General features: G+C 40.5%; 1 protein-coding gene and 1 long non-coding RNA gene across 2 annotated transcripts; one reads left to right on the forward strand and one right to left on the reverse strand.

The window, feature by feature from the left end:
* Positions 1 to 534: 534 nt before the first annotated feature.
* LOC136792381 (uncharacterized) lies at positions 535 to 4,462 on the reverse strand. Its single transcript, XR_010836083.1, has 3 exons — positions 3,406 to 4,462; positions 2,598 to 2,724; positions 535 to 1,775 (listed from the first exon to the last, which is right to left on the reverse strand). It is a non-coding gene; the product is annotated as an uncharacterized lncRNA (long non-coding RNA).
* Positions 4,463 to 4,547: 85 nt separating this feature from the next.
* On the forward strand, positions 4,548 to 23,431 carry GINM1 (glycosylated integral membrane protein 1). Its single transcript, XM_059083493.2, has 8 exons — positions 4,548 to 4,742; positions 9,198 to 9,257; positions 9,429 to 9,525; positions 15,122 to 15,273; positions 15,816 to 15,972; positions 16,516 to 16,649; positions 18,049 to 18,212; positions 22,683 to 23,431. The coding sequence occupies exons 1-8, from the start codon at positions 4,623 to 4,625 to the stop codon at positions 22,792 to 22,794; spliced, it is 996 nt and encodes a 331-aa protein (XP_058939476.1). The 5' UTR covers positions 4,548 to 4,622; the 3' UTR covers positions 22,795 to 23,431.
* The last annotated feature ends 1,964 nt before the right edge of the window (positions 23,432 to 25,395 follow it).

Consider the following 25,395-nt stretch of genomic DNA (forward strand, 5'->3'; position numbering starts at 1 on the left):
TGTACCAGACTAATTCAATATGTTATTAATAGGGGAAACTGGGAGATGGAGGAGAGGGTATATAGGAACTCCTCATAATTTCTCCTCAATTGTTCTTTAAACTTTAAGTTGCTCTATAAAAAAGTGTGTATACAGAAAAAAGATTTACCATTTTTCAACTTTTACTTAAGTGATTCAAAAGATAAACAGTCTTAAATATTAAATTTTACATATATACCACTTAACATATTTTATGGTTTTATGGTTACATTTTCCATGATTATCTCTAAATATTGAGTCCCCTGAGATAGTAAGCTTCCACTCCTATCCAACCCCACTCATATAAAAATCTTAAACTTACTGTAGCAGGGGCTTAGATCCAGGGTCTTTTGAGAACATTTTGATTGGCTGGAAAGCAGGACATTCCGCCCTCTCTGGAAGCAATCTTCACCTGCTTCTTCATCTGCCTGTCCTTGTCAAAGACTTTAATTGCTCTTTCTTTTTTTTTTTTTTTTGCCATTTTATTTTTTTTAATTTAATTTTATTTATTTTTTTATACAGAAGGTCCTTATTAGTCATCAATTTTATACCCATCAGTGTATACATGTCAATCCCAATCACCCAATTCAGCACACCACCATCCCCACCCGCCACTGCTTTCCCCCCTTGGTGTCCATACATTTGTTCTCTACATCTGTGTCTGTATTTCTGCCTTGCAAACCAGTTCATCTGTACCATTTTTCTAGATTCCACATATACGCATTACTATACAATATTTGTCTTTCTCTTTCTGACTTACTTCACCCTGTATGACAGTCCTAGGTCCATCCACGTCTCTACAAATGACCCAATTTCGTTTCTTTTCATGGCTGAGTAATATTCCATTGTATAATATTGTACATAATATTCCAATGTATGTACCACATCTTCTTTATCCATTCGTCTGTCAATGAGCATTTAGGTTGCTTCCATGACTAACTGCTCTTTCTCTATTGTGATTATTTTAGCATGACCTTTTCAGTAGATATTGGTATAATGTTTTGAAATGTGGGTTTACTTATTACTGACACATGGTGAGGACAACGGATCCCAAGAGGAGGGGGGACACACCATGCCGTGAATGACCACGTAGGAAAGCACCAGGGTGGGTCAGGAGGAGCAAGAGGAAAGCATAGACCGAAGTCTTTCCTGTGGTTTCTACGGAGAAGGCAAGACAAGGCAGCATAAGCAGGGTTAGCACTGGCTGGTTTGAATAATTTCAGTGGGCTCTGGGGTTTGCAAGCTATCTCTAGTTTGCTGGTACTTGGCCCTGGGATGGTTAGCGCAGAGAAATATTGCCTCCTGGAGTTTAATAAAAGCCTGATAGTGGAGGTGATTGGGAGTATACGCTCTGGATTGGTTGGTTTACGTATGAAAGGCAGGCTCACGGGGGAGCAGTTTACTAACTCTAGAAATTAGCTTAGCCCTGGGAGTCTCTCGAAGTTGCCCGTAATTTTGCCACCAAATGAGGCAGAAGATGATAAAGTGCGGCTCCTGTGTTCTAGGGACTCAAACAGAGTGAAGCTTGACTCAAAAGAAGAAAATGCACTCCCAAACACGGGAAGCCCGATGAAGGCAGAGGGGAGACATCCTGCAATCTGCTTCTGCTTCCACGTGGAGGCCCCTTCCATTCCTAAAAAAGTCGTAAAAGTTCAAAGAAGACAAATGAAAATGCAGGCTTTTGCTTCCCGGGTGTCTGTACGTAGCTTGTCTTTGTATCAGAGCACTCTCCCGTGTGCTGCTTTAACAGCCAACAGCTGTACGAGGAAGACAGTGTAAATAGAATACAAATTAAACTGGATCTCTGTGGTCTAGGTTTTGTACATACAGAAACTCCCTGGTAGTTAAATTGTTTGTCTCGAATGATGTATGCAGTTTCTTTAAAAACAAACCCCACAAAAAGTCTTAAAAAAAGAAAATGCAGGCTTACCACAAAACATTACCTACTTAGCTGTGTTACTGAATATGAAATCATCCCTAAATAGACTCTCAAAAGGATTTCTACCTCCACCATTGAATTCTTCCTGCAATATTTATCACAGATGTCCTATATTTTTGAAATCGCATAGTATTTTTAAATATTTTTGGATGTTTATTTTAATCTTTTATTTCCAGAACTTTTATCAGAATACAAACCAAACACTGACTTAGAACTAATTTAACATTCTTGGACACAGACGCCTCTGCATGCTTTCAGGTTGTTGGAATCAGTTAGCTGGGGGAGCAAAAAGTAGGGACGGCCTCTTTGTCCCGGGGCCCCTCTGGCTACAGTTGTGGTGGAGAAAGGCAAAGATCTCCCACAATTTCCTGTTTCTTCATTTCTCTCAACCCAGATCATGTTCTTAGAAAGTCAATTGAACAGAACACTTTGTAATAATCTCTATAAACATATAGAAACACAGCAAATTATGACTTTTACTTTTTAAAAAACTTCTATGAACCAATAGAATGTATTAATTCAGAATATCAGGGTTAAAAACCACAGCTCCATCACTTAGTATCCTGTAACTCAGGGCAAAAAGCTTAATCTCTATAAATACACAGAGAATAAGGGTACAATAAAAGCAGTTTTTAAATACCTTAGGAGAAAAATAAGGTAAAATGTGCAAATGGCTCTGGAGATGTAAAAGGAATATCTTTCTTGATTTCATTTTTATCATCTCCTGGGGCTCTTCAGGAAGTTCACAAATGTGTAGTTGAGTAACTCTGGAAAATAATAGAGTAGACTGTGTTGCAATAGAAATGCAGTGACTCACTCTCTCCCAGAAATTAAGAACTGATACAGATTATGTCCCAGACTTCTCTTTGGTGCCAAGCCTGCTTTTTGATGACATAAAAAGAAGAATTCAACTTCTGAGTGTGAGAATAAGAAAAACAATGGGATCAGTAGTTTTTCCTTTTTTTTTTTTTTGGCCACACCGCGCCGGCCAGGGATCAGACCTGTGCCCCCTACAATGGGAGGGTGAAGTCTTAACCACTGTACTACCAGGGAAGTCCCTAGGATAAGTTGTTGAAAAAGGAAATACCTCAAAGTTTGGAGTCAAAGAGTACTCTTTTGCGTGAAAATAAAGATGTATTTTTTATACCTCATATAGTTATCTATGTATTAAAATTTTTAAACAATATTAAATTTTTTAAACAATTAAATTTTTTAAACAATATCTTCTGCTATACGAAAGATTATCTGCAAGAAACATAAAGCATGTAATGTACACAGAAACACATTGGGCTTTTGCCTCTATTTATCATGTTTTACATTACATTCCTAGTACTTATTTATCTTATAACTTTTATCTTATAACTGGATGTTGTACCTTTTAACTGCCTACATCCTATTCTCCCTCCCCCAATCTCCCAGACTTTATTTCTCTTTTTTAAACAACTTACTTTATTTATTTAATTTTGGCTGCGATGGGTCTTCGCTGTTGTGCGCACGCTTTCTCCAGTTGCAGCGAGCGGGGGCTACTCTTCGTTGCGGTGCACAGGCTTCTCATTGTGGTTCTTTCTCTTGTTGCAGAGCACGGGCTCTAGGCACGCGGGCTTCAGTAGTTGTGGCTCTCAGGCTCTAGAGCGCAGGCTCAGTAGTAGTAGTGCACGGGCGTAGTTGCTTCGCGGCATGTGGGATGTTCCCAGACCAGGGCTCGAACCCATGTCCCCTGCTTGGCAGGCGGATTCTTAACCACTGTGCCACCAGGGAAGCTCCAGACTTTATTTTAAATGGGGTTTCTTTCATTTCATTTCACGTTTGCTTTAGAGGGTTTCATAAAAAAAATTTTTTTCAAAAAAAAAAAAAACCAAACAAAAAAAAAAAAGGGGCTTCCCTGGGAAGAAAATCTATCATCTTCAATTTATAAATTAATAAGCTCACTAGAAAAGTCCTGAGAGCCCAGGTGGCCTGGCTTCCAGTGGAGTGTTGTTCCCTCGCGTCTCCAGCGATCCGCCGAATGTTGAACTTAATGCGGGGTTGATCCTCAACCTTGTCACAGTAAATCACTGGGAAACTTTAAAAACTACCAGTGCCCAAGTGGCTGCCCAGAATAAGTAAATCAGAAACCCAGGTGTCCCGGAAGATACCAGAATCAGTCATTTTAAAAAGTGCTCAGGCAATTCCCAAGTGCAACAAAGGTGAGACGTACCGATTTAATAAATCTGCCCCTCTAAACGTGATATACGTTATTTTCATGTACAGCAGTGTTCTGATACATTACCACTATTTTCACTGTGTAGATATATGTAAATATATACACACAGAGACATACCTATGTACACATACAGTATATACTAATTCAAAAGTAATGGAATGAAAACGTTTACACTCTTTTAGGTGAGGAAACTCTCTCCCAATCAGAGTGCCGGTCTAACGACGAAATCAGACCTTCGGGCGACTTGATTCCGCTCCCGAACGTTGTTCCGCGGCCGGGAGGCCTAGACCTCCGCAGCTCTCGGAGCCTTTCGGGTCCAGCCCCGCCCTCTCCCCACCCCCGCCCCGCCCCTCCAATCCCCTCCCCTCCGAAAGGCCCCGCCCCTCGGGCCAGCTCGGCCCTCGCCTCCCAGCCGCCCCCCACCACCCGCAACGCCCGCCGCCCGCCGCCGGCCTGTCCAAGATGGAGGGCGCTCCGCGGGCGCCGCTCGCCCTACGGCTGCTCATCGTCGCGGCCCTGCCAGTCACCGGGTGGCTGACGACGGGCACCTTTGAGCCGCCGCTGTTGCCCCGAGCCCCGAAGGTAGGGCACGGCGGACGCGGCTCTGCCGGGATCCTCGGGAGAAGCCGGGACCGGGGACGTGGGACTGCGGCGTCCCCATCGACGCCTCCCACCTCCGGCGGGCAGGCCGTGGGCTGGGGGCCGGGCCCCCAAAGCGGGAGTGGGGAGAAGCAGCCAAGGAAATGGAGGCGGCAGGGGATGGGGGAGGCGAGAGCGCAAAAGAGGCTCTTCAGTGTGAGGTTCAGCGCGGCGCAGCGAAACCGATTGTTGCAGCAGTTGCAGTCCTGATGGGGGTGTGCCGTCGAAAGTAGCGGATCACTAGTGATCTCAGCCTTTTGTAATGGCGCCTTCAGAGCCGGGCTCTGGGGCGAGGCAGTGTTGAAGTGCTGGGGAAACGTGGAAGTTGCTCAGTTGAGAGCGAGCGCGAGCGTTTCCAGGGCACCTGTCTGCCCCGGCTGGCGGCGGGAAGGAATGCCTTCCCCCGGCGCGCAGGGCTCCGGGTGCACGCCAGCCGGGTCGCTGGGCCGGAGAGGGAGGGAGGCTGCAGGCCAACGCTGACCCCGACGTCGTCCCTTTGGCGGGAGTTGTTAGAGGAGTGGATCTTCGAGCGCGGTGGAACCAGCCGCACCAGCATCCCCTGGGAACCTGGCAGAAACGCGCTAATCAGAAGCTCTAGAGTAGGGACCCAGCAGTCTGTTGCAGCAAGCCCTCCAGGTGATTCCGAGGTCGGCTAAAGTTTGGGGACCACTGCATGCTTGTCCTGAAGGGTGGCTGGTTCTTACTCCTTTGGACGGGTGGAATTAACCAGCATCTGCCTTTCATTAATTCAATGTGTGGTAGGGAAACGTTTGAAGACTTTAAAATGCGATTTTCCCCAGAATGAAAAGAAACGACATAGGTGCGCATCAATACTTGAATGCTCAAAATTCAGGGATGAATGACACCATAAATGTCACTTTTTTACTTTGAGTGTTTGAGAGTTACGACGTTACCCTTCCTGGGTAGAATAATAGCATATCTTAGTTTCAGTTCTCTTGGAACATTCCAAGAAGCCACAGCATCCCAAGCTCTAAGAACCACTTATATCTGAAGTATGTGGACCACAGTTGCAGCTGTTCAAAAATATGGATGTGAGATCAAGAGACCAAGTAAAAATGAAATAATTCCTAGAGTTCTGGAAATAGAGACATTGTTTTTCCCTTTCCAGATTTTAAAGATTCATCAGTTATTTATGAACCCAAAAGACATCTGAGTCTGTTCCTATAATATGAAAAAAAATGCATTTAGACTGCAAGCTGAAAATACACCACACCGTGGGGCTCTTAGTGAGTTCATCATTTCAGTTCTCCTTATGACTTCTTTCTACTTTTGTAAAGTCCAGATCTACACTCAGAATTTCATAGGTTAAATGAATGGTGATTCATTTAATGAACTTCTAACGAACTAGAAGGAGAATCTCATTCCTTGGAAAGGTGTATATGGGAAACTGAGGCCTCTTGATCTAAAAGTTTTTCAAAGTTTTATTGTGAAAAATTTCAAATGTACAGAACATTTGAAAGAATTTTACAGTGGTCATGCATATTTAATAGGAGCTGTCCAGTTGACCTTTGTGCAGTGATGGTGTATGTCTGCTCTCTCCATTACAGTAACCACTAGACTACTGTGGTTACTGATTATTTGAAATGTGGCCAGTGTGATTGAGGAACTGAGTTTTTAAAATGTTATTTAGTTTTAATTAACTTAAATGTAAATAGCCACGTGGTTAGTGGATACCATATCGAATAATGCCAACTTAGACTACCATTTATGTTTTACTATACTTGCTTTATCACACATCTGTTCATTTGTTCATCTTTGTATCCAGCCTGACCTAACTGTAAGAAAACTGGTTGAAGTCAGAAAAATTCTCCTTGTATCTCTTCAGTGACTCAGATTTATTGTGTTTATAAGCATTTTTCTGTTGTTTTTTTAAAAATAAATTTCTTTATTTATTTTTGGCTGCTTTGGGTCTTCGTTGCTGAGCCCGGGCTTTCTCTTGTTGCAGTGAGCAGGGACTACTCTTCGTTGCGGTGCGCGGGCTTCGCATTGCAGTGGCTTCTCTTGTTGCGGAGCAAGGGCTCTAGAAGCGCGGGATTCAGTAGTTGTGGCACGCAGTGTCAGTAGTTGTGGCTCTCAGGCTCTAGAGTGCAGGCTCAGTAGTTGTGGTGCACGGGCTTAGTTGCTCCGCAGCATGTGGGATCTTCCCAGACAAGGGCTCGAACCCGTGTCCCCTGCATTGGCAGGCGGATTCTTAACCACTGCGACACCAGGGAAGTCCCGCATTTTATGTTTTGTTTATATATGTAGTTGTCAGAAGTTGAGGTTACACAGATTGTGAAATTTTTTTTTAAAGTTGGGAAAAAAATTGTTACAAAGATTGTGAAATAAAATTTTCAGTACATTCTTCTAATATTAAAATGACGTGTCACCAAAGAGAGGGAGGCATCCAGAGGACACTTATTTTCTTATATGTGTAAGTATTCCATTATTTCCCTCAGACTTATTTTAAACCAGGTATCTATTACCTTTGTCCTTAGGAAGCCATTTTGTTCCAGATGGGCATTTGTGAGTGAAGGAATTAGAGGAGGATTGAAAATGAGTGGGGAGAAACTTCAGTTCTGCCTCTCACTCTCTAAGCATACACTGCCCTGGCTGACAAGCCTGAACTTCCAGTTCGGTCAGAGGCTCTCAGGAAGAGCAAGAAATATGCTGGCTCTGAACTTTGGGTCAGGAGGCAGTAAGGGATGAGAGTTTCCCCTGATATGAAATCATTCAAGAGGATCAAAAGGAATTTACTTGAAGTTAGTTTTCTGGAAAATATAGTGTGCTATACAGTCTGTTAATTGTCTTTTACAAACCACGTATTTCTACGGGGCAAATGATGTATGTAAGTGCAATAAATTACTCACAATATAGTGTATGTTCTCTACTGAAAGGCAGAAGCTATAAAAAGGTTTCTCAGAACACCATGAGCGGAGGGTTATCTCTGGGCTGTTAGAAGAACACTAGTCTACAGTTTTCAAACAGATCCTCTAGTTTGAAAAGAGGAATGAATTCTTGGCTGGAATTTGGGCATAAAACAACACAGCCACCAACCTGATGATTTATTGAATGTTAGTTTGTTCTAGAGATGAGTTTAATTGTTCTAGCCCACACTTAATTCTAGATAAGGGTGGGCCAGGAGAAAGCCAGGCTGGATCTGAGGAATCACTAGTCCTAAAGCTTCCTGGGCTCCTATGGGAGTTGGGAAGTGTACCAAAGTCACCCTGAATAAATGGTATGAATTTACATGTTAGAATCCAGCGCCTCAGGTTGTCCCAGGAGTCAAGCCAATCTCATAAAATCACTCAGTCTTAGTCTGTCATTTGTTAGAAATATATAAAGTATTGGAGTTGCTCACAATGCCAAGAAATCCACTTGTATATTGGTTTGATGTTTAGAATAATTTTTGTCTTTTCAAAATTAAGAATACCCTCACAAAAAAAGTATTTAAGAGGAGTCTTGTTTTCATTCCACGATAACAATGTCTGTCTGTGAATACATTTAGGAAAGAATTTGATTTACAGATAACAAACTATAGTTCCTGTGACCCTGATTACTTAGAATAGTGCTTTCTTGTCTGTAGTAAGCATGTCATGAATAAACTTAAATATTTGAGTAGAGTGCTTTTGAGCATACCTTGAAAGGCACTGAAACTGATTGTGCACTGAAAGTCCTTGTCCATGGGCACTAGGGGACACATGTAAGAAGGGTTAGAGCAACTTTGTATGTGAAAACAATAGAGTTGGAAACATTTCAAATGTCCACTGATAGGGAACAGTTAAGTAAATCGGTAACAATTTGATGGCATATTACACAATGCTGTAAATAAATGTCTACAGCTGCATATATAACAATTTTAAATGAAAGAAGTTCCAGAAGAATACATGATAGTATTATTCCAAGTTCAGGAACAGATAAAACTAAGCAATATGTTGTTTAGAGAGAGAGAACACAGGTAGTTAAACTAGAAAGAAAAGCAAGAAATGTTAACATAGAAGACAGTACAGGGATTCCTTCTGAGGGGCGTGAGGGGAATGTGACAGAAAAGGTCATGCAGGGGACTCCTAAGGTGTGGATGACATTCCAGTTTTTAACCGAGGTAGTAAGTATGTGAGTGTTAATCTTTTCTTTTAAACTCTATATTTGCATTTTATATGCTCAGATATGTGATATATTTCATAATTAAGTGGAAAAGTATATAGTTTATAAAAAATTGGAATTGTGAAGGGTATTTGAAAGGCTGTAAGGATGAAATTGATGAGTTTTTAAAAGTGTTCTTTTGATGTTGCCATTAGTGATCATACAATAAGTATAACTGAGGGGAGAAGAAAAAGAACTGAGTTCGTCTCAGTTTGTGAAACACATACCTGCCCAATTTGTATATTTGTTTTGCAGGACAGCATCAGAATTAATGTAACTACCCTGAAAGATGATGGGGAGGTATCTAAAGAACAGGTTCGTCTCTTTTGGTTATGTTCTTATTATATCACTTAGCTAAGTATCATGCAGCCTATTTTATTTTTTTATCTGTATATCCAATTTAGTTAGATAATGTATTTTTGACATGAAGAGTTTGTCATCATTTGTAAACCATTGGAATTAATGTATATGCTGCTTTATTTTAAGGTTGTTCTTAACATAACCTATGAGAGTGGACAGGTATATGTAAATGACTTCCCTGTAAATAGTGGTGTAACCCGAATAAGCTGTCAGACTTTGATAGGTAAGTACTGCTAAATTACTTCCGTAATTGTTCTGTTTTTAATAATACTAAATTAGTGAAACACAATTCTTTGATGTTATATATTTCCATTTCAAATTAATACTACACGTCATTACTAGAGTATATAATAACACTTGTGTGTACTCTTTTCCTCCTTTATATTGGTTATGTCTGGCATATTCGCATTTTCTCTGTCATGAGATTGACATTGCTTGGAACTTCATGTCTGGTAGGTTGATAACAATGTAAGAATGTGCCTGGAGGTAGTAAATGGAGATTACAAGCAAGAGACAAAAATCTTGAGAGGAGTGCTTATCACAGTTGTAAAAAATAAAGAGAAAAGTGAATTGTCTTTCTGATTCTTCCACCTCTATGTCCATATGATGTTTTCCTTTTTATTTAAAAAAATTTTTTTGTTTTCCTTTTTAACCTTTTAAAATCTTGAGTTGTTTAAAGACAAGCAAATATGTTACATTGGAATGTGCCATTATTTGAATGGAATAAAGGATATGAAAAATTTGTATAGTATTCCTATTACCTGTTTTAATATATGCATTTGAGGCAGTAAATGTTTCTCTGAGCAGTTGTATCCTATACTTAATTCATTATATATCTTTATTATCATTCCATTCATGGTGTTTTCTAATTATTTACTGTGCTATTTCCCTATCCTGTGGGTCATTTTGAAGTATATTGCTTAATTTTCAAACATTTGGGGATTTTTTTTTTTTTAACTGATTCCACCTCTATCATCAGAGAGATAATCTGTATAATTTTAACCCTTTGAAGTTAGAGACTTGCTGTATGGCTTAGCAGATGGTCAGTTTTAGTAAATGTTGCTTTCTGTGTGTACTGGAAAGAAAGTTAATTATGTAATTAGTTAGATATGATGTTCTATATATGTCAGGTCAAATTTGTTAATCGTGTTCAATCTTTTATGGAATAACTGATTTTTTTGTTTATTTCTTTGCTTGCCCTATCAATTACTGAGAATGGTATGTTAAATCTCCACTATGTATATTTGTCTGTTCTTTCAGTTTTGTCAATTTTTGCTTTATATATTGTGACACAATATTACTAAATCCATACATATTTAGAGCTGTTATGTCTTCCTGGTGAATCCACTCATTTATCATTATAGTATGTCCTTATTTATCTCTAGTGATGTTCTTGCCTTAAAATCAGCTTTATCTGTATTATTTTACCAATAACTGCTTTTTGGCCAGGCATGGGGGAGGGACGTGGATTTCTTTGTGGTATCTTTCCATTTTCTTTGAGTCTTCCTGGGTCCTTATAATTGAGGCAAATGTCTTACAAGCAGCATATACTTGTGGTTTCTTTCTTTCTTTTTTTTTTTTTTAATCCAGGCTGTCAATCTGTCTTTAGTTGGAATTTTAATTTATTTACATTAATGTAATAACTGATATATTTGGATTTAGATCTTCTGTCTTAATTATTTGTTTCCTATTTGTGTCTCACCTGTTCTGTTTCTTTTTCTTCTCCTTTTTTGCCCTCTTCTGGGTTATTTACTTTTGGTTTCATCATTCCCCTCTATCTTGTTGGTTTTTATATTATTTTACTATTCTTTTAATGGTTACCCTTGAGATCAGTAAACTAGCACTTTTATCATTTCCCAACCAATGTAGGACCCTTAGAACATGTAAAGTCCATTGATTCCCTTTATGCTTTTTTAAATTTTATTTTTATTTTTTTGGCTGCGCTGCGTGGCTTGCAGGATCTTAGTTCCCCGACCAGGGATTGAACCCAGGCCACGGCAGTGAAAGCACTGAATCCTAACCACTGGACCGCCAGGGAATTGCCCCCTTTTTGCTTTTGTGTTGCTATTGTCACGCATTTTAACTCTTTGGGTTCTTAAACACTAAGCAACATGATTATACGTAATGGTTTTCTGTAGTCCAGTATTCATTCATGTTCACCCTCACGGTTACCCTTTCCATTCCTCTTCACTCCTTCCTGAATATCAGTGTTCCCCTCTGGGGTTATTTTCCCTCTGCCTAAAGAATTCCCCTTAGTATTTTTTTTAGTGCAGATTTGAGTGTCTGTTTGTGTGTTTATATTTTCACATGTTTTCTAGTGGTTCTCCGTGAGAGAGTTGGTGTACTACAAGCTAAGCCATCATAGCTAGGAAAAGAAGCGCCGTTACTGGCTTGAATAATATTCCACTGACGCTGTATTTATTAGGAATTTGACATGGAGTGCAATCCGGCTGCTTTGTTTGTTTTAGTCATCTTTCTAGTCATCGCGGTTGCACAGAGTTTCTTTCCTTGAAAGCGGAAGTAAAAGCCTACTTTATCAGTTACAAGAATCTTTACAACATTAAATGCAGCTACAACAAAACGTCTTCTATCCTTAATTCTTTAAAAAAAAATGTCTTCTTTGTAGATATATTAGTTATACTGCTGTGTAACAGTTTAACCCCCGGCTTAGTAGTCTTTGTCAGTATTATCTCCTAGTTCTTGCAGGTCAAGAATCTGAGCTTGGCTTAGCTGGGTTCTCCGGCTCTGGCGTGACTGGCAAGGCCTGCTTCCTAGCTCACTGACATGGCTGTTGGCAGGGCGTAGTTGCTTGTGAACTGTTGGACTGAGGCCTCCGTTCCTCACAAGATGTTAGCGGGAGGCCTCCCTCGTTTCCATGCCACGTGGCCTCTCTGTAGAGTATCTCACAACATGGCAGCCGGCTTTCTCAGTGAGAGTACAAGAGAGTGGCAGGGAGAGAGTACCGCAAGACACAAGTCACAGTCTTTTATAATCTAATCACACAAGTGACGTTCCAGCACTTTTGCTGTATTCTATTTGTTAGAAACAAGTTACTAGGTCCAGCCCACACTCAGCAGGAGGCTGAGTGAATGTCAGAAGGTAAGGGTCATTGAGAGCCATTTGGGGAAGCTGTCTACCTCAGTAGGGAAAGTCAAAATATGGAGGGCTTTTGTTGTTATTAGTTTTTTTTTTTTTTTTTTTTTTTTGCTGTACGCGGGCCTCTCACTGTTGTGGCCTCTCCCGTTGCGGAGCACAGGCTCCGGACGCGTAGGCCCAGCGGCCATGGCTCACGGGCTCAGCCGCTCCACGGCACGTGGGATCTTCCCGGACCGGGGCACGAACCCATGTCCCCTGCATCGGCAGGCGGACTCGCAACCACTGCGCCACCAGGGAAGCCCTATTAGTTTTATTCTACAACCGCGGTACCAGCTTTGGAGTCTGAAGAGTCCCTGCTTTGACATATTTATTTTGGATGTATTTATATGACTGCATTTTCTCATGCATCGACTCTGTGTCCTAGTGCACTGGCCTTTGGGCATACAACTAGGCGGACAAGGAGCCCACTGTTCCCTGAGGGAGGCTGATGGGTAAATAGTGAAAACACTGACATGGACCACGAGAGAAGGGAAGTTTTCCAGTTAGGAGCCTCAGAGGACGTGAGGGAAGTTAGGCAGACTAGAGAGAGGGCACACTGTAACGAGCCTGAAGAAGGAGGACCAGGCAGAGAACCACCAAAGAGGTCACGGGGGTGCTGCTGAAGGCGTTTGCGCAAGGAGGCTGTATAATCAAAACCATGTCATGGTAAGATTAATCTGGTGCTGTTGTGTGAATGGTTTGAAGGGGGGAGGGATTACAGAAGGGGAGAATAGGTAAGTATTGTAATAGTAAGTAGCTAATGAGCTAGACATTGGGTGGGGAGGGAGGCGGAGATGGAAAGGACAAATATAGGAGATACTTTGGAATGGTCCAAAGGAAGCAACTGACTGGACAGAGGATGAGGGTGAAGAAGTCAAAGGTAGCCTAGTAATTCCTGTCCTTGGTAGGTTGGAGAAGGGTGGGTTTATTAACAGAAACGGAGAAGTCAAGGAAGAACAGGTTTGTGAGCTTAGATTGAGACCAAGGGTTAGGCCACTTGTTTCTCAATAAAAATACCTTACCTGTGTAAAAAATACAAATGTTACTCTATACACCCCGGAGATTTTGATTTATTAAGATTAGAGTGAGGCTCTGGCATCTACACTCTTCCCAGGTGATTCTGATGCATAGTTAGGATTTAGAACCACTAGACCAGGTGTCTGAACATTATTGACAATTTATGATAGGATATTCACTTTAAATTATGTATTTATAATTCTGGGTGGAATCACTGATTCACAAAGGCTATAGAACAATAAACTTGATGCATTCTCTCAAAGAACTCAGCCTAGTTGAGGAGACAGGTTTCTAAACTAAGAGCTACACTGCGAGAAAGTTAGTGCTTAAAAAATAAAAGGCATGAACTCAGCATTGTAGGGATATGGTATCTAGAACTACCCAAGTAGGAGTTTATTTAAAATGTATGGAGTTTATTAAAAATGTATGGGAGGAGAGTGAATAATGGAGAGCATTCTATAACATTTTTTAAAAATTTATTTATTTTATTTATTTATTTTTGCCTGTGTTGGGTCTTCGTGGCTATGTGCGGGCTTTTCTCTAGTTGCGGCGAGCAGGGGCGCCTCTTCGTTGCGGTGCGCAGGCTTCGCACTGCGGTGGCTTCTCTTGTTGCAGAGCATGGGCTCTAGGCGCCCGGGCTTCAGGAGTTGTGGCTCGTGGGTTCTGGAGCGCAGGCTCAGTAGTTCTGGCGCACAGGCTTAGTTGCTCCAGAGCATGTGGGATCTTCCCGGACCGGGGCACGAGCCCGTGTACCCTGCATTGCCAGGCGGATTCTTAACCACTGCGCCACCAGGGAAGCCCATGGAGAACATTCTAGATCAAGGGAACAGTTCTACAAAGGCACAGCATCACTTTCAACAGCCGGATATGCATGCAGAATATCCATCTGGGTTCCTTTTTGGCAAGTAATTCTCAGACAATAACATTTGAGGAACAAAAGCAAAATGCTTCTTTTGCGGCAGTTTCGTTGGTTTCTATTGATTTATCTTTTTCTATCTTTTTCACTTTCTTGGCTTTATAAGCCAGCTTCATCTGCCACATCCCGCCTCCGCCAGGGTGGGGCGGGGATTCTCAGCTGGAGAGGAGCAGGGCCGGTAGCTGATCCTACCGCATCGTCCGTTAGTGGAGAGTCATTAAGGGCTCTCCCACCCTCTCCCCCATTCCTGACCTCTCCGACAGTAACGGGTCGCTTACTGGAGACAGGATTGAGAAAAAGCCTCAAGTGTCCTTACTGCTTGGGCGCCTTCTTCCGCTGGATTTTGTGAACGGGCGAACGGACGGATGAACACGCTCACTTTGCTAAAACACGGGATTGTCAGTGTCTTCCGGCCTCTGCTTTGTACATAGTTAACGCCTTGCCGGTTCCTCACTGACAATCCATGTAAAAGAATAGGAAGGACGCGGCTAGTGTGGAGTTCGGTACAAAATCGAAAGGCCGTCAAGCACGTTCCCCTTTTCAAACGAGTGTAAGTATTGTGAGGATTTGGCAAGTTGTCTTTGTTTTCATAGATCTGAAACATCAATATGAGGTCAGAGAGGAAGAAAGGCAAAGATTACTGGTATACAACTGGCTCGTTCCATGTAAATGTCATCAAAGTAATCAAATTCAGTAACTGATTTGGTGGCAATTTTTGTTCAAAGCTGTCACTACTTTTTTTTTTTTACAGTGAAGAATGAAAATCTGGAAAATTCGGAGGAAAAAGTATATTCTGGAATTGTCAGTGTAAGGATTTTAGTTCATGAGTGGCCTATGACGTCTGGTTCCAGTTTGCAACTAATTGTCGTTCAAGAAGAGGTAGTAGAGATTGATGGAAAACAAGTAAGATAGTATGCTTCCTAATTGAGAATTAAATTCTAAAGATTTGTGCTCAGTGTTGTACATGTGTTCAGTTATTTTATTATTTATTTCTGACTTACTAAGGAAAAAAGTTACGTTAGTGTTGCGTGTATCCAATCACTCAGAATTTTTTACTTGTTTAGCATTCGAAGTCTTAATTTTAAAAAAGATCATATTCATTCATGTTTATACCACTTTAAAATGTTGTAAATATCATTAACCAGAGCAAGTAAGTGAAGAGATTGAATTAGGTTCGTAGCTCTGCTGCCATTTCCCCTGGCTACGTCTCTCTTAAGTCAATGAAATGGAACTGAGAGCGAGCCTTGAATAGTGAGCACACAGGAGTGTGATTAAAGTTGCAAATCAAATACCTTAAAGTGGGGGGGGGGGAAGAAAGAGGAATTGTGTGTGACCAGGACAAGGTTTTTAGTTTCAGAAATCAGAGAGGAAAATTCAGTTTTAGTTTCTTACCAGGTTGTGCCATTATTTAAAATAAAGAGTAATTGCTTATATTTTCTCAATAGGCTCAACAGAAGGACGTTACTGAAATAGATATTTTAGTTAAGAATCAGGGAATACTCAGACATTCAAACTACACCCTGCCTTTGGAAGAAAGCATGCTGTACTCAATTTCCCGAGACAGTGACATTTTATTTACCCTGCCCAACCTCTCCAAGAAAGGTACTTTAAAGGACCATTATTTAAGGTGTTAAGGAAATTATTTCTTTAGTTGGTAACTTTTTAATCATAATTAATATGTTTCGAAGTAAGCTTCTCTTAAAAATGCTTTATAACATGTATTGCTTTGTATATCCATTTGAGGACTTTGCAGAATGTGATCAATGCTGATTACAGAGTGACGTTTTGCTGTAATCATCTATCTACTCTTACTCTGGGTAATCATCACAAAATGCATAATAAGAATGTCGTTCATTTACGTTCGTTTAGAGGAGGAAGGATCCATTTTTCCCACTGAAACACAGAACTTGAAAAAATTTGACTTTCTGTGTGACAGAATTATAACTGCTGTAGCTCCCTTTTAACTCTCTAAATTTGGGGTTCCTTTCTGGCACTTAAAGCGAAACAATCCAATGTTTGTTTTTCTCCCATGGAACAATGTATGTTCTTGCTGTCTGAAATGTTACGGGTGTAGTAGTCTTAGGACTAGTGGGAGAGACACCAGCATATGCCTGGCATTGGGGTGACCTGTCTCTTCCTCCTCAGGGGAAAGTGTTAGTTCATTGCAGACCACCAGCCAGTATCTCATCAGGAATGTGGAAACCACTGTAAATGAAGACGCTTTACCTGGCAAATTACCTGAAACTCCTCTCAGAGCAGAGCCTCCATCGTCGTATAAGGTAAATCAGGCGTTTGGGGTTCTCTTTGTATGTACTACAAGCATTTACGGTTATGGTAAAGAAAATAGATATCAGCATTTAAAATGAGGTGGAAACCATGAGGATTGGATCCATGGGATATTGTTAATAATGAACTCATCACTGTTTTAATGTGATATTTTTAGGTATTGCTGTCTTCCTTTTCAAGTTTCACTTAGTAATGTAGTCAGATAATGATGATTAAGGCATTAGATTTCATTTTGTTCGGGATCTCCCGTTTCAGAGTCTTTCTCATGTCCCCACGTGTCTGTGTATTCTGTGACTTCTAGCACAAACACACACGCACGGTCCCCTCAGGACCGTGCGCAGTGACTAAGCACACCTGGTTAATTAAGAGTGTGCTTTCTGGCATCGGACTGCCTAGGTCTGAATCCTGCTTCCGTCACCCCCTAGCTGTATCATCTTGGACAGCTTCCTAGCCTCTCTAACCTTTTCCTTTATCCGTACAGCGAAGGGATGCCTTTCTCGTCAGGTTGCTGTGAGGGCTGAAAGAAGATAGGTGCAAATGTAAACACGCACTGGCACCAGTTAAGGACTTGTATATTCTTAGTGACACTATGCTGCTGACTGGGAATATATTCTGGGTTCAGAGACAGGATCCTGGAATCTCTCTCTATGTTAGCTAGGCCCCTGACTCGGAATAATTTACATTTAAATGAGCAGGATCTGTGGTTAGTCAAAATGGATTCCAGAGATGATTCTTTGAAGAGGTTCTCACTGAAGGTTAGGACTGCTTACGTGGGGTCGCTGGAGAAATCCAGGTCACTTTGTGCTGCCTGCACTCTGGCGCCCTCGCCGTCTGCCCCATCTCCTTCAGAGCAAGGAAGCCCAAGAACAGGCTCTTCAAAGCCCATGCCGTCAAAGCACACCTGAGTTTCTTCTGTCACTGTTTAAGTACAGAAATAGGTTCTGTGCGCAGTGAATGCCCCGTCTGTTTCAAAAGCGACTGATATGTTTGTCTCTCTCTCTCCTTCTCTTGTCCTCCAAATATTGGAAACACATAGTGGACGGGTCCATTTTATGCAAGTGGACTAGCCTTCTTCTTGTCAATTAGCAATTATTTTCACTTGGTTTACAGCTCGACAGCAGTGTAAGTAATTGTAAAGTATAGCAACATTTCTGTGCCTGTGTTGCATAATTTTTAAAATTGTAAATAACTTTGAGGTACATTTGAAAGTAAAATGCACCCACTTAAAATGTACAGTTAGATAAGTTTTGACAAGTGTAGACACCCATGTAACCACCACCACAGTTAAGGTATATAATGTTATCATCACCCAAAACTAGAACATAATTTTTAAAGTTTCTTAGAGCTCAAATGAAACTTGCATATCTAATCAACCCCTTTTTTTTTTTAAAGGTGATGTGTCAGTGGATGGAAAAGTTCAGAAAAGATCTGTGCAGGTTCTGGTGTAGCGTTTTCCCAGTATTCTTTATGTTTTTGAATGTCATGGTGGTTGGAATTATAGGAGCAGTTATAGTAATAACCATCTTAAAGGTGCTTTTCCCAGTTTGTGAATACAAGTAAGTATTTCTTATTTTGGATCAATTTTAGTACTTTTAATGATTAAAAAGTCGTTGTATTTACTATATTTCAGAGTGGAAAATATAAACATTAGGAAGGATAAGAGAAGTGGGAGGGAAAATAACATCTTTTTTTTCTAGCCCATCTTTCAACTTTAGCAAAATTAAAAGACATTTATTAGATACCTATTATGGTCAAGACACTTGTCTTGGGAATCCACATGTGGATAGGACAAACTCTGCTGTGTAAGAACTTAGCTTATTAGAGAGAGAAAGGAAACAAATCTCTATAATGGAAAATGGCAATGTGTATAATAAGAAAGAAATGAAACAAGAGGGCTTCACTATTTTCAACCCCAAAGTATCAATTTAAAATGAAGTACATTTTTGAAGACTAACAGGATATTCACGGCAGCACTGCTTGTAACAAAAAACAAAAGCAAAAGAGGAAACCTCTGAACTGTTTATGGTGGAGGTTGATAGCTAATGGTTCACACATGCAGTGGGATTCTGTGTGGCTTATAAAAGGAAGAAGTCCAAGATGTATTAGATGGGGGGAAAAGTTGTCTAATGGTATCATCCAGTTTGGGTAAAAGAAAAGTACGTGTATATGTATATAAATGCACAGAAGATTTCCAGAATGACAAGGGCGATAGATGTTATGTCTAATAAGTGAGAATGAGAGCAGGAGTGGAGAGACCTTCACTTTTTCCTCTTCTGTACAGCTTGATTTTTTTTTTAACTGTAAGAAATTATTTTATAAATTATAAAATGAATTTATTGTTGGCATTTTTACAAGTTAAATAACTAGTCATTTTAGTCGTCTTACTAGAAGTAAATCTCAATAGAGATGACAATTTTTTAAAAAAATTTTTATTTATTTTATTTCTGGCTGCGCTGGGTCTTCCTTGGCTGCGCGCGAGCTTTTCTCTGGTTGTGGCGAGCGGGGGCCGCTCCTCATTGCGGTGCGCAGGCTTCTCATTGTGGTTCTTTCTCTTGTTGCGGAGCACGGGCTCTAGGCATGCGGTCTTCAGTAGTTGTGGCACATGGGCTCAGTAGTTGTGGCTCGCGGGCTTAGTTGCTCTGCGGCATGTGGGATCTTCCCGGACCAGGGATTGAACCCATGTCCCCTGTATTGGCAGGCGGATTCTTAATCACTGTGCCACCAGGGAAGCCTGATGACCACAATTTTTGGCTTAGTTAAATTACATTGGACTATGTGGAGAAGACCATAGGATTTTTTTTTTTAAAAAAAGACCCAATTTAAACATTTGCTTTTTTTCCAGTTGCTTGTCAAGAGGTCTTCAAAATTTCCATTTCTTCATGTGTAACACTGAACTAATGTCTCCCTTAAAGGATTGTTAGAGGTCAAAGTCATAATACAAGCAGAGCAACTGAGAGTAAAGAAATATTAGTGCCCCTTCCACCTTTTAGTTTGTGTTTCCCCTGGAGAATTCCCATTTCTTTCTGATAATGAAAATTCTATAACTTAATAGTTTCTTCCTTTTTCCTTTGACTGCCAGGAAGCTCAGAACTTTTTTTTGATCTCTATTATAAAAAACTACATAGAAAACAGTGTTGTAAATTTTTTAATTGTTCTTTTACCAAATGTTTTATTTATCATGGGCTCCTCTGTGTGAAAAAATGCAATGTAAAATTAAAAACTGAATTTTCAATATACTTTATCATTGGCAATTGTACTGAGGATTCTTTCTGATAGTAGAAATTTTATCAATACAGGAAGTTAAAAGTACCTTTTCACTTCCCTGTTCTTTAATTCTTGTATCTAGAGGTAGTAATTGTTAACTGTTTGGGTATGCATTTGTATCCAAATTCGGTGTATTGACCTAATTGTATACTAGATACTTATAATTGTTTATCAATCTAGACTCTCAACTGTCCCACAAATTGTATTACTCACTTATAATAGAGGTTCCCAAACTTTCTTGGTTCATAGCACTCAGTGTGCCAGGAATTTCTTCTTGGTGCCCTTACCTAGGCCAGAAAAAACATTGAAAGAAAAAATGTTTTTTATTTCTTAACTTACTAGTGGGATTGTGTACCTACAGGGCACTACACAATACTCATATCTTAGAATCAGATTGGACACTGCCACCCCCATTTCCCACTCAGCATTAGTTTTTTGTACTGTATTTGCTTTTTATCACAATAACTGCCCCAAATCCAGCTTTGCAAAGATGAGACTTCTTTGAAAAAAGAATGTGTAGTACAATCTAATGTTAAAATCGTGAACTACCCTCATGCTAGTATTACACATGAAGTCTTGAATTTTATTTTTTAACTTCTTATTTTATATTGGAGTAGAGCCGATTAACAAGGTTGTGGTAGTTTCAGGTGCACAGCAAAGTGACTCAGCCATACAGATACAGGTATCCATTCTCCCCAAGACTCCCCTCTCATCCAGGCTGCCACATAGCATTGAGCAGAGCTCCCTGTGCTATACAGTGGGTCCTTGTTGGTTATTCTTTTTAAATAGAGCCGTGTGTACATGTCCATCCCAAACTCGCCTTCCCTCCACCCTTCCCCCCCCCCCGGTAACCATAAGTTCATTCTCTAAGTCTGTGAGTCCGTTTCTGTTTTGTAAATACGTTCATTTGTATCATTTCTTTTTAGATTCCACATACAAGTGATATCATATGATATTTCTCTTTCTCTGTCTGAAGAAGTCTTGAAATTTTTAAATATTCTCTAGCACCTCTGTGAGCCACGCCAGGGGTCTCAGTGCAGTTTGGTAACCATGGGCTTAAGATCTTTTCCTATCAATACATATATGGACTTACTCTTTTTATGGCTGCATAGTGTTTCACATATGGGTATGCCATAATATAACCATTCCTCCATTAGACATTTAGGTAATTTCCAATTTCATGTTACTTCCAATAATGCTCTAGTGTATATTCTTAAATGTTCATATATCTCTTTGCACATATATATTTATGTAGGATAGAGTCCTAAAAGGTGAAATTACTGGGTCAGAGTATATGTATTTAACATCTCAACACCTGATAGCAATCTTTTTTGCTTTTTATACTGTGGACAAAAATCTCATTTTAATTTCCATTTTCTTCTTACTACTATCTTTCCTAGTCTAGGTCTCGCTAAGTCTAGCATCTTTGTGATGCTTAGCTGTATAATTTCTCCTGTGACTTGCCTATTTAGAACCCTTGCCCATTTTTCAGTTGTGTTGCCTTTTGTAATCATTAACATGTAGGACTCCTTTGTCTGTTATACGTACATAATATGCATTGCAGATATATGTATATTTTTAAATCCCAGACTATGATTTGTCTTTTGCTTTTATTTATGGTATTCCCTGTCATACAGAAATTGTAAATTTGGGGTCAGGGCAATTCATGTTTTCCCTTTATGGCTTCTAGGATTTAATTTTTTCTCAAATATACCTTTCCCATCTTAAAATTACATTGTTTTCTTAAAACTTAGTTGTTACGATCACTGTTGTGTATTGTTTGAGCTAGCTGATTTTGCTTCCCAGAGAGGCCATTGTTCTATTGCCCGTTGACTTGGAATATTACCTTGTTGTGAACTAAATTCCCATGCACATTACTCTTGTTTCTGGACTCTCTTCTTCCAGTGATCTAGTCTATTCCTGTGCCAGTAGCATGGTTTTAATTTAATAAATAGTGGGGTTTTTTTTTTTTTTTTTGTGGTACGCGGGCCTCTCACTGTTGTGGCCTCTCCCGTTGTGGAGCGCAGGCTCCGGACGCGCAGGCTCAGCGGCCATGGCTCACGGGCCCAGCCGCTCCGCGGCATGTGGGATCTTCCCGGACCAGGGCACGAACCCGCGTCCCCTGCATCGGCAGGCGGACTCTCAACCACTGCGCCACCAGGGAAGCCCAATAAATAGTGTTTTAATAAATTCTCTGCTAGCTGGTTAGGGCAACTGTCTCTTCTCTGCATTGTTCTTTTTGAAAAAAAGGTTACAGCTATTCTTGAAGTTTCTCCCTTGTGAACTTCAGAATCAGCTTGTTCAGGTCTATAAACGACTAACTTCTGTTTACATTCTGATTAGGGTAATACTGAGCTTGCAATACAGGGTTTTGGATCCAATCCAAAGGTCTCCCTGGTCAGGTACTTTAGTAACAGAAGGAGAAATGCTGTCTAAAGATCTAAGGTTGCATTCCACTGGAGTACTGGTTAGAAAGACTCTTGGGCCTAGGCTTTTTGCCCAACTTGTGCAAATCTAGGACTCTGTCTGCCTTGGAGATCTGTAACTTACCCTGTCATCTCCTACAGTACCAGGTAAAGAACTTGCTCTTATTCCTTTCTGTTCCCTCAGTCAGTTTGGTTAAAGTGAACTTCGGACTTAGGATTTATATAACCATCATAAACGAAATAAAATGAAGCAAAATTACCTAACCTCAGGTATATATATTTAATTATAACCTCGAAGTAACCCTATCTTACTTTAATTTTAATTTTTTATTTCAGAGGAATTCTTCAGTTGGACAAAGTGAATGTTATGCCTGTGACAGCTCTCAACTTATATCCAGATGGTACTGAGAAAACAGCAGAAAACCCTGAAGATAAAACATGTGTTTAATACACCATCTCAAATCATGGACTCAGAATTAGTCTATTGGTTCAAATTTGCCACTCGAATATAATTTTCTTTAAATCGTTAGGAATCAGTTTGTACAGTAAAGAAATTGCTAAACTCCTAAAACTGCCTAAAACTTGACCTTTAAAGTGATAGTTAAAGTTCACCTTATAAATGGGGCTGGCTGTACAGATGGTGAGTTATTAAAGAAAATGTAAACGAAATGGAAGAGAAGATGTGAAGAAACTCTGAAACTACCAAAAAGAAAAAAAAAAAAAAAAAAGGCAAGACAAAATGCCATGTGCCAATACTTTTCAAGGTGCCTTTGTTAATGAAATTATATACATTTAATTGCTATAATATATAAGACTTTATGAAAAGCACTTTATGAAATTCTAATTTAAAAGCTCAAGAACTTAACACTTATTTTTTTATTGAGTACAATGTGCCTTAATATTAAGTATGTGACTCAGTATAAAATCACTGAAGTATATCATGATTTAATTGTATCCTGTACCAAGACTACTTACCTTGAATGAACCAGGATTTTAAAAGTGACATGTTCTCACTCTAAAAATAAATTTTTTTGAAGAAAAAAGTACAATCTTTTTGGAATAAAAACTTTGCCCATGTGAGAGTTACTTATATATAATAGCTGCTTTCACATAACACTGGCTGAAACCAAGGCTCACATCAGTTAATGAGTCCATCAATGTCATGGAATTACAACATGCCTTTGCTCCTGTGGTTCTAAATATAATCTTATTTACCCTACAACAGTGTTTAACCATCACCCAAATTGATGTATATTTTACAATGTGATCTAGGACATATAATACTAAAATTCTTCCTTTTATTGCAACCCATCATTTAAAACACATTATTCAAAAAAGAAATGACTGGTTTTTAAGACCAACCACCTTAGATTTTGGCTAAATAGAAGTATGTGTGGAGGAAAGATGAAGGTAGCAAAGGAGTGATATTTCATTCTGCCTTTTTTTAAAAAAAAAATATTTATTTTGGCTGTGTTGGGTCTTCGTTGCTGCGCGCAGTCTTTCTCTAGTTGCGGTCAGCGGGGGCTACTCTTCGTTGCGAGCTTCTTATTGTGGTGGCTTCTCTTGTTGCAGAGCACGGGCTCTAGGCGTGCGGGCAGTAGTTGTGGCTCCCGGGCTTAGTTGCTCCACGGCATGTGGGACCTTCCCGGACCAGGGCTCGAACCCATGTCCGCTGCATTGGCAGGCGGATTCTTTTTTCTTTTTAAATTAATTAATTTACTTAATTGTTGGCTGCGTTGGGTCTTCATTGCTGTGCGCGGGTTTTCTCTTGTTGCGGTGCGCAGGACTCTCGTTGCGGTGGCTTCTCTTGTTGTGGAGCGCGGGCTGTAGGCACGCGGGCCTCAGTAGTTGTGGCTCGTGGACTCACGTGGGATCTTTGCGGACCAGGGCTCGAACCCAGGTCCCCTGCATTGGCAGGCGGATTCTTTTTTCTTTTTAAATTAATTAATTTACTTAATTGTTGGCTGCGTTGGGTCTTCATTGCTGTGCGCGGGTTTTCTCTTGTTGCGGTGCGCAGGACTCTCGTTGCGGTGGCTTCTCGTTGTGGAGCGCGGGCTGTAGGCACGCGGGCCTCAGTAGTTGTGGCTCGTGGACTCACGTGGGATCTTTGCGGACCAGGGCTCGAACCCAGGTCCCCTGCATTGGCAGGCGGATTCTTAACCACTGCGCCACCAGGGGAGTCCTGCCTAGCTGTTTTTAATAAGGAATAACAGCCCTGTAATGTGCTATCTCGATATTATAGACGAATAAATCATAGTATGCGGTTTACAATTTGATCCTCAAGTCACCCAGCTGGTAACACTTTTTTAATGTCCTCCTCACTCTCTCACTTGCTAGAAATCACCAGTTCTAACTTTAAATGATGACAGGGTCTTATGTCATCCATTAAGAATAAACTTGGGGCTTCGCTGGTGGCGCAGTGGTTGAGAGTCCGCCTGCCGATGCAGGGGACACGGGTTCATGGCCCGGTCCGCCGCGCAGCGGCTGGGCCCGTGAGCCATGGCCGCTGAGCCTGCGCGTCCGGAGCCTGTGCTCCGCGACGGGAGGGGCCACAACGGTGAGAGGCCCGCGTACAGCAAAAAGAAAAAAAAAAAAAAAAAGAATAAACTTGAAGATTCTAGTGAGGAGAACAATGTAGGAGGCTTTTGTTGGAGGGTGTAGACTTTGCAGTCAGCAATTCCCATCCTGACTTCTCTCCTTACCTGTGAGGCTTGGGACCACAGCAAGACACCCAGTCTTCTTGAGGCTCTGTTTTCTATGGTTGGGATGCCACAGTGTTTTTTTACAAGTAATTATAAATAAAAATCTTACCTAAAATTTTATACCATTAACCTTTATTTCATTTATTAACTTTTACTTCCACCATTAACTATTACATATTTTATTTATGCTTTGTCTCCATGAGTGATGGGTTAATGAGTTTCACTGGAGTACAGTAAGCAGCATAGGCTTAAAACTATCTACTTGCCTACAGGGCAGCCTCTTACATAGGCAGAATAGGCAGGCAGGCAAGGTTTTATATAGATGTATATTTTTTTCCCTTTTAAAT

The sequence above is a fragment of the Kogia breviceps genome, chromosome 13 (assembly GCF_026419965.1).
Source record: "Kogia breviceps isolate mKogBre1 chromosome 13, mKogBre1 haplotype 1, whole genome shotgun sequence".
Lineage (NCBI taxonomy): Eukaryota > Metazoa > Chordata > Mammalia > Artiodactyla > Physeteridae > Kogia > Kogia breviceps.